Source organism: Tachysurus vachellii, chromosome 5, assembly GCF_030014155.1.
Source record: "Tachysurus vachellii isolate PV-2020 chromosome 5, HZAU_Pvac_v1, whole genome shotgun sequence".
In the NCBI taxonomy this organism is placed as follows: Eukaryota; Metazoa; Chordata; class Actinopteri; order Siluriformes; family Bagridae; genus Tachysurus; species Tachysurus vachellii.
In genome coordinates this window covers 27395131-27405370 of record NC_083464.1, presented here as the reverse complement: position 1 = coordinate 27405370, position 10240 = coordinate 27395131, and the positions used below count along the sequence as shown (strand labels likewise).

Genomic DNA, 10240 nt, shown 5'->3' with positions numbered 1-10240 from the left:
TGACCCGATTTCGCGGCACTTAAAAACACAGTCAGAGCTGTGTGCGCTTTTAGCTGCTGTTTAGTCAGAATCTGAAAACTGCAGGCGGATGTGCGTGGTGTTGGGGCTGTGGAGCAGTGTCCTGCAGTGTGGAGAGAGAGCTAGGAGACTCTTTTCTATACAATTTCCCTCCAATCACTCAAACATATGATGTTGTGAAGAAAAACAATGGCTTGAATTTATAGCCAACACGTGTCCGCATGGTCTATGGTCTGTGGTCTATACAGGTCCTAATCCTTCATTTTCCAAATCCGAGGTTAATTTGATGTGACTTGTTTATCAGAGGAGCAGAAAACACAACAGTTCTGTGTCATGTCCTGTTTAACTGCTACCATAACTGTTTAACAGTTTCCAGATCTAATTGTTATTTCATTTTAATGTCTTGGTGCGTGAGACGGACCTGAAGGAAGTAGGAGCATTTAAAGTCACAGAGTATTTGACTGAAAATGTACGTCTGCTTCTGTTTCTACATTATGTCCATGGTGTTTCTGCATTATGTCCATGGTGTTTCTGCATTATGTCCATGGTGTTTCTGCATTATGTCCATGGTGTTATGAATGCAGGAGATTGTGTGTTCTGTTTCTTTAAAGGTGACTAGAGAAGATGCTACATTATTATTATTATTATTATTATTATTATTATTATTATTATTATAGAGCAGCTTCACTTTCACCTTGGAAACGTCGGTGGCTTTAAAAGACAGATGTGGCTGACGAGCACAATCTCCTTTCTTCTTCTCCTCTAGCTTTTTTATTTTACTTTTTTTTACTCCTCTTCATTTTTCTTCCCTTGATCTTTCTTTCATTTTCTTTTTTTCCCCTCATTGAACCTCACACCACTATCCCCTTATCACCTAATGAAGTGTATTTTTTCTTCTTTAGCTTATAATTATCTTTAGATTTGGCTTTGGTTATTTACATCAAGGTTAATTTGAGCCACAGATCAACAATCATCTTATAATATCAGAGCAAATAAAGCATTTACCTTAAAAAACAAATACTCTGACCATAAGACCCTGTGATGAACTGAAATCTTGAAATGTACACGAATGACGTAGTGATGCGAGATAAGGAATTATAAAGAAGAGTAATGACCCTGGGGAAAATGTTTTCATTTCTAGCTTTTATGAACAGAAATTCATTAACCCACTTTGCCCTTGTCAATAGCACAAGACAGGTCTAATTAGTGCTGATGGTTGTAAGGAGATGACTTGATTTCAGTCTGCCATCGTTGCTGAAGCCTGAAACGTCTGCTGAGGCAGGAATGTAAAAAAAATGATGGAAAATGGGAAAGAGGTGACAACAGCTGTAACAAATACTCTTCAGGGAAAAAGAAACCATCCAGGGAAATCTAATAGATTTATTTTGTCACATATACATTACAGCACAGTGAAATTCTTTCTTCACATTTCCCAACTTAGAAGGTTGGGGTCAGATCACAGGGTCAGTGATGATACATCACCCCTTGGGCACTGAGGGTTAAGGGCCTTGTTCAATGGCCTAAGAATGGCAGCTTGGCAGTGCCGGGGCTTAAACCCCAGTCCTCCAATCAACAACCCAGAGCCTTAACCGTCTGAGCCAACACTGGAGTGTCCTATGTAGAGCATTACAAAAGACTTTTCCTGCTAATCCAGAGTGCAAAGAGGAACCCATTAAAGCGGCTAAGTAACCTTGAGGAGCCTTTTTTGAGTGTAATGTGTTTCATAATGAACATGTTATTGGACATCTGCTACAACTCTGTGTTCAGAGCTCTACTGAAGAGGTGTATAAGACGAGGATTTTACAGTAAAGGTGACAAATGCATTCAAAATGCACAAGATTCACAGGATATGTAAAACTCACATGGTGGGATTCTATTCCCACTACTATCTCAACTCTAATAAAGTTAAATTGACCCAGACGTGACCCAGAATTCTCTGAGCCAGCTATACAAAAGGCAAGAAGTTATAAAGAATTGAGTATGTCTAAGAAGAATGTCGTTCCAGTACCTTCACCGCTAGAATAATCAGATAAGCCGCAAAAATAAACCACTTGCGACTGGGGTTTCGAGATGGAAAGGACGGAGGTTAAACAGATTTAGAAGCCATAGCTCAACGCTCAGTGGTTTCTGCCAGAACGGCAGTAGCAGTCGATGCACATCCAGGACTGCAGCCAGCACACAGCACTGTGTACAAATGAGCTGCAATGAAATCTGTTAGCCACCATCCAGCTTGTCTCTAGAGAATGGCAGCAGTTTTCTTTGCTTCTTTTTTATGTCCTTGACTTGTTCCCTTGTCCGTTGTGACTTACCTCTTAAACAGAGGAAGGTGAGGAAGTCCTCTGTTTTGGGTTTGCACTTGGTGAGATCGCTGAGAGGAAGTCTAGAGCTGTGTGGTATGGCCTCGAGAAGTTTAACTGGAGTGGCATGAGGAGAGCTTGGCTGAGATTGGGCAAATTTCCTCTGTGCTTGCAGCCTTGGTCTGGAGAAAGAATAAGAAAATAAACATCTTCAAAATCTTTCAGTGTTTCAACATACTGTGAGAATTCAAGCTTGAACATCAGGCACTGTAATGCTCCATCTCTTTTTATATACGTGTGTATATCTATGATCTTATCTCAGTATATCTAGGATTTTTCCAGGATCAACATGTCTCTAGAAAATGTATACTAGCATTATGGCCAAGTCTAAAGTTATTCTGTGTTTTGTGAAATTTGTGTAAAATCTGTGCTTTCTGAAGATAATATGCTTCAGTAGCGTTTGGACGAGGCCCATCTGTTATGTACAGACTGTGTGATTATAAATAGCATCGTGGAGAGGAAGTAGTGCGAATGATGCACCTGATTGAGTTAACTTTATTGTAGAACGTTGTAGTACTGCTGAAAAAAGCACCAGAACAATATTTGTGCCAATAAAAATCACCATTAATTGCTTAGAAATATGTAAATTATTAGTTATTCTAGTTAGCTTGATAATAAACAAACAAGGGCTAACAAACTAAATATATCTTAAGCTCTCCTGAGTGAGAGCTGAGACAACCTCAGGAGATTGAGAGTCCTCTGGCTGGAAGACACGTGAGGAAAACTGGCCGTGGTCTCTGGTTGGGAGGAATGACACACTCTCTCTCTCTCTCTCTCTCTCTCTCTCTCTCTCGTCATTCACAGTGACACTATGAAATTACAGTTTTCTATGAACTCATGAATGTAGGAGAGGTTAGATAAAACTTTGCGAGTGTGTTGCGCTGCCCGATGATCCATCTTTAGCAAAAAAAAAGTAGGGGAAAAAAAAAAACTTATTGTGCTCCATTTATTAATAGAGCAATCTATGAAAAGTTGTATTCAGTGTGAATCATATGCAACGACCTTCAACCGAATACCATTTCACTGTGAGTTAGGACGGTATCATCAGAGACATGCAGCCACATTATACATAAATGATCACATTATTAAACTATCAGCAATCCTGACCCAGGTCATGTTGCTTACTCCAGCTTTAAAGACGTTCACACAGGAAGAATGGTGTCATCACAGGACAACAGAATATATAAGCTTCCTTTTAAAGATCTTCGTCACATGACTTGAATGAAACGGTCAGACATTTCTGTTCATTATACAGCTCACAGATTATAGAGATTATAAGACTTTTTCCCCCCAATGGACATTCTCACAAAACTGCTTTCCAGAAATATATAATTTCTGACTGTTTTTAATTTAGAAATTTATCCATAATAAGCAAACCAAGGGTAATGGTGGCAAGGAAAATACCCCTGAGACAATGAGGTAAAAAATGCTTGAGAGGAACCAGACTCAAAAGGGAACCTCATCCTCACCCTCGTCCTCAGTACTGATGTCCAATTTGTTTCAGTCTCAGATGTGATCATTTTGCACAGACTCTTCTTGTTCAAAAGAATCTGCGTATTCCACTTACGTTACAATTACATTTCTGATATTTACTGTTTCCAGCTTTAAATAGCTTGTGCTAAATCTTACAGAAATGCTGAAGAATGTATAATAACTCATACCAAAATACTGGACATATTAGAGGTTTTTATGTGATTTCTTATGAAAAAAGAGAAGAAAAATCAACGCTTCATAATTCATTTCATTATGACTGACTGATATATATATATTTTTTGTCTCATAATTTATTAGCACATCTGTTAAATTTCTAAAACGTTGTAAAAAGTATATTTACAGAGTGCTTCATAACTCTTATTAATGCCAGTGAAATTAAGTGTACATTCAAAACCAGACAAGTTAATAGTTAACCCATTAAAATACAATATTATTTGTCATTTTTAAATTCATCAACTTGTATAATAAATCCCAGATACCAGAAGCAAAAAAAAAAAAAACCCCAAAAAAATCAGTTACTCCGTTAACGCCGGCAATGTAAAGCTTTTGAACAAGATGCTATCAAACCCTGATCGTTTTTTTTTCAACACCTGTCAACTGTCCAATATCAAACCTCAGGACAGCACTTATGTTCATATCTACATAGGAATAACATTCATATGTATGAGTCAGGATTTAGGGCTCATCATAGCACAGAGACAGCGCTGGTTAAAGTGGTAAATGACCTGTTACTGGACTCTGAACAGGGTTGTGTTTTGATGCAAAAGTCCAGACCTCAATCCCATTGAAAACCTATGGAATGGCCAATACAGAGCCATACGCAGGAGATCCCCTCTCAATCTGAAGGAAAAAAGTGGGATAAAATTCCAAAGTCTAGATGATTGAAACAAACAGAGACTTATTCCCATTATTACTTCATGCTGTAATAAAGGCAGAAGTTGCTTCCACAGTACGTTAGTTTGGTGGTGTGTTCAGCTGTGGTTGTTTTTTTTTATTTACAATAAACCCAGTAAATAAATAGATACAGTTGAGGCCAAAATTATTAGCCCCCCAGTGCTCAAAGTGAATGTCCATGCTCGGAAACCACGTAATTTGAACCAGCTGGAGCAATTTGCAATGGAAGAATGGGCTAAAATCCCTCAGGAGACCTGTGACAACCTAGTAAAGAACTACTCTAAGAGGTTGTTGTCCGTTGTGGCTCAGAAAGGGTACACTATTGACTATTAATGACCAGGGGGCTAATAATTTTGGACGTTTCATTTTTGCCCTTTCTTGTTTCAACTCACTATTTCAAGTAAATATCCTAATCAAACTTAGTGGACATTTTGTCTTTGTTATTTCGGAAACAAATACACTATAAAAAAAACTTGTTAATGGTCATTTCCATGGAGAAATCAGGAGTTTTGACTAATTTCATAAGGGGGCTAATAATTTTGGCCTCAACTGTAGATTTCTGGAGGTTTATAATATTGCATTAAAGATGTTAGAAATCTGAGTAAATCACAGCACCTAAGCTTTTTTTTTTTTAATGATTTGTGTACCATCCATCATTTAGTGCAGTTATATAAAGAAAAGAATTTTATAATCACACTCTGTGCCATGACCCTGATATGGATGCGTTCTTTATTAAGTCTGGTTCCTCCCACGCATCGTCTCAGGGAGTTTATCCTCACCACCATCACCTCTGGCTTGATCATTAAGAGATAAATCAGAAGCTTATAATTTATAATCTGGATTTTATATATTTCTTAAAAGCTGCTTTGTGACACTATCATTATTAAAGGTGCTATACAAATAAAATGTTTAATAAATTAAATAATACTAAGTGGATTTGTTAGTAAAGACAAAACAATAAAAACTACAGTCTCAAACAGTGGAGACATTAAAAAATAAAAAAATAAAGTGTGTGAGTGAGTGTTATACTTCATAAAAACATTTATGTAATCTCCCTGGTTTAGACTGCAGCCTTACATAAATCTTCCAGTACTGCTTTATAAAATATGTATGCTTATGAATGCATTATGAAGACCCAATGTCACCCTTTAAATAAAATATGAAATTTTCTTTGTTTACTTTTTTCCTACCCTTATAAAGATATTTTCTTACTCCCTAAATTTTACCTGGTGCATTTAATCCTTCAAAAAGGTTTGAAAGAGTTCAACTCTTTTTGAAGGAAGAAACTTTTACAGCAAATTTCGAGGGATGTGATTTATCTGATTTAGATTATGTTCCACCAGTCATACACATGGTCAGTACTGCTTAACACCTTGCTCAGTCTGATCAATAGTGCTAGTGTACAGCACAGGGCAATTACCTGCATGTGGAACTGGAAACAATTACAACAACAACAACAACAACAAACTCATGTTCTATTCACTACATTGAAATGGATTGCACTTGACCAGAGTTCTATAATTTTACAACAATAAGACGTGTGCTGATGTGCCTTTATAGTTTACCAGTGCATGGCAATGACCAAATATCTGGCAGTAGAGGCACTGAGGGTGAGTCTGAGCACTAAGAGCCCAGTGCAAAAGTCTCAGGAAATTATCCAGTCCTGCTCTGCTTAATGAACATCGCATGTTTTAGAGACGTGACGGCATGAGCAGCCTTGTTGTGAATACACATGCTGATTCAGGCTTCCATTAACCTTCAACTGCGGATGAAAGTCTGTAGAGCTAAAGAGTAGCTTGAATGTGAAATAGTCGAGTGTGTTAAGTGCAATGGAATGCAGAGACTCCTACTCAGCTCAAGGGCTCACCAGTTCTGTCGTGGTGCTGATGAAAAACATTCGAAATGACAGATTGAAAGATCGTACTCGCCTCTTTCTTGAAGGTCCTTCTCCCGAGAATCCGCTGTCATTCTGAGCCGAGCGTCGAGGCCTTTCAGCCTTGCAACTGCTCGCAAAAAGTCCTGTTTTCACTCCTGACCCATTGAGGTGGCCATTCACAAAGGAACCTGAGGTTAGTTTAAACAGACATCAGAAGAATATTTTGTTAATAATACGTTAACTTGCAAATACAACAGAAAAGTACTCTGGCTTATTGTCAGGAAATCGTATATTTGAATTCCAGCTATGCCAAGAGAAAGCACTACATCTGAGACACTACAGACACTAGAGTATCTGAGACACTACATCTGAGTGTCTCAGACACTACATCTGAGACACTGAGACACTACATCTGCCCTGTGAGGATGCATGAGGAGCTGTTTGAAAAGTTGTGACGGCATCTGCGATGGTGTCAGAGGAAGCATGCATGGGGCTTCATCCTTCTCAGTTGGTAGCTGTGGTGTGATTATGGAGGGGAACTAGCTCCTGCAGTAGAACTAAGAATGACCAAATTTGGAGAAAATAATGCGACGAGAGCTGAACCTTATATCGCAATTGTTGTTCTGTTCACCAGCCCCCTCTGGTCTCAGCTCTAATGACCCTTTTCCACCGAGGCAGTTTGAGTGCTGGTTCAGAGCCAGAGCCTAATTTAATACCAGTTCTTTCTTTTTCGACAGCCAAAGCACCGGCTCTGAACCAGGAAAAGTTGTTCTTAAGTAGCACCAAAACGTTGCTGATCTAGACTTAAGAACCGCTTGTGTCAGGGGCTGTGGGCGGGGCTACTGTTAGCACATTTGATAATGTACCTTAAGTATACTAATGTTTAATACACTTTTACTTTACCGCGATATGATACATTATCAGCACACATGATAGAAAGTAGCTACATGCTAAGGCTAACTTTTTTCTGTGTTAATGATAAAATAACATTATGTACTTTCTCGATTACAACCTCCATTTATACAGATTACATGGAGCTGCACGTACACGTTGGATTCGCCGCGTTTGGGTGTTAATGTAGGTTCACAAAGCCATGAGTATTAACAGTAAAGCAACGTCCGCCATTGTTGATGTGTTTGTGTTTGCCGCTGCTGCGCTAAAGTTGCTGGGACACGTGACACGTATACAGTGACGTGTGTGATGCTCTCTAGCAGGTGGAAAGGCAAACCGGTTCTTAGAAGGTTCGCCAGTGGAACCAACCAGCACCAGCGCTAGCTCTGAACCAGCACTCGGTTCTTTTTGGTGGAAAAGAGGCATAAATGATCCGACCAATAACCAGTCTGTGATTGTTTTGACCACTTTTGGGGCTAAAACCTTCTGAATGTTGTTCTAGGGGATGTGGTAGCTTAGGGGTTAAGGTGTTGGACCATAGATCAGAAGGTTGTGAGTTCAAATGGCAGATCCACCAAGCTATCGCTGCTAGGCCCTGAGAAAGGCCCTTAACCTTAACTGCTCAGATGTATAAAATGAGATAAAAATGTAAGTCACTGTGGATAAGGGAGTCTGTCAAATGCCGTAAATGTAAATGACTGTTGAAGGTTCGAGTCTTGCCGGCTCTCTATACTTCTGTGTACTGGTTCACAGCTGGAAGAAAAACAATCCCTGGACTGAGAAAAAGTTACTAAAGACTTTGTTAAAGAAATTTTAAGTGGTGAGTAAATTAGATATGAAATATGGGACTATGGGAAAAGGTCTGTGGTTGATCATCTACCATGTCAGTAGAACTGCTTCTTACACAGTGCTATTAAACAGCAAAAATCAGCAATCAGCAATGGGCCTCATGTTACTCACACCAGCGCTGTATAACTACCACGTCAGTGTCGCTGCTGTGCTGAGAATCAATCACATTCCAAATAAACATCTCAGTGGTGATCCTGTTGTCCTTTTCACTGATGTATGAGTCAGTAACTGAAGCTGTAACTTGAGCTACAATATAATCTATACGCTAACTCTATATAGTATATAAAGCCACACGTTATGTGTACCTAATAAACTCACCACTGAGTGTATGTGTGTTTCTAAACACCTGAATTCTCAATAAATTAGGAAATAAAAAGTGCTGGGTTTGTAAGAACTTCAGTTGTTTGACACTTCCATTACTCAAGGCTTACTTTTAATATATTACTTTAAATATATTTTTATTTAAGCAGCATGAAGCCAAGTACTGTGTAAACTGAGGACCTCTATTAAAAACGCTCACGTTTTATGCCATCTCCAGTGAACCGAGCAGACACTTTAGGAGTGCATTTCCACATGCAAGGTCAGTTTAATAAAAGATATCAGAGATGATTATCAGTGGTTTTGTAGAATAGCTCATGCCAGTGTTTTAGATGGAATCTGAAAAGCAGCTCGCATCAATGCATCTCCTCACACAAGCGAGCGAAACGACCAGACGAGCCCCGTCACATTTCTGACATATCTGTCTGCATTCCTCAAATTTATTTCCCACTTGTTAATTGGAATGATTTCACGTCGAGTGAAATTCTGAATCTGAGCCGACATGAACACAAAAGCGCCTTCAGATACACTTCGTTTCATGGAGTCGAAAATATATCTTTGGATTAAAAAAAAAAAATCAGTCAAATGTTTAGTCATTGACAAAGTTCTTATTTTAGCTGTCTACCACAGTTAAGATGAGTTTAAATATAATAATGAACATGTGTTCTAAGAAGAATCTAAAGGTATTTACATCACCTCAGATGAACCGAGAAGGAATCCCAAGCATTTGCATACATTAAAACGCAATGCCTCAAATGTTAAACTCTCAAAAGTATTTAGACAAATTAACAAGCCTAAAATAAAGGTCTTTATTTTTACTACCATCCTTTTAAATCCTTTCAAGGCAATGACATACGATGAGCTCTTATCTCTGAGATGCTTACTCGTTAACGGATTACTGAGTCAATAACACAACTGAGATCCAACTTATGATCCTTACTTATGACCCCTTAAATAAAGGGAGAACCTTGTAGAAAAAAGGCTGTGATTCCTACACTGCTCAGCCGATGTGAATGTAAACAGCCTCAGATTAAAGCTGAAAAGCTGCAATTTAAGCTAATTATTTTATTTATTATATAATTAGTTTATTATTTGATTCATTTTTTTTTTACTGTGGCAGAAAGCTAAGATCCAATAACTTGTAAACTCTCAATAAAAATAACTTTGTCAATAGCAAAATATTTATAGACCAGAAGTACACTGTAGGTCTTTCCTACACACACACACACACACACACACACACACACACATATCCACCCACACGTATGCGCACACACACACACACACACACACACACACACATATCCACCCACACGTATGCGCACACACACACACACACACACACACACACACACACACACACACACACACCCACACGTATGCGCACACACACATCCACCCACATGTATGCGCGCACACACACACACACGTATGCGCACACACACACGTATAATAACATAGATAACATTATAAATTGAATAAATAAATAAAAAGAATATATAACAGAGCCAAAAATATGACTGAACTGTAGTTCGATCAACAA

The 10240-nt window shown here is 38.6% G+C and overlaps 1 protein-coding gene across 3 annotated transcripts in view; it reads right to left on the bottom strand.

The window, feature by feature from the left end:
- The window catches only part of jarid2a (jumonji and AT-rich interaction domain containing 2a), a 49373-nt gene that overhangs the window by 22064 nt on the left and 17069 nt on the right, over positions 1-10240 (bottom strand). For all 3 annotated transcript variants that reach the window (XM_060870905.1, XM_060870903.1, XM_060870904.1), the window contains exons 3-4: positions 6692-6827; positions 2328-2497 (exon numbers count right to left, since the gene is read on the bottom strand). In XM_060870905.1, coding sequence (XP_060726888.1) covers positions 2328-2497; positions 6692-6827 — 306 coding nt within the window. The remainder of the gene's footprint in view (positions 1-2327; positions 2498-6691; positions 6828-10240) is intronic.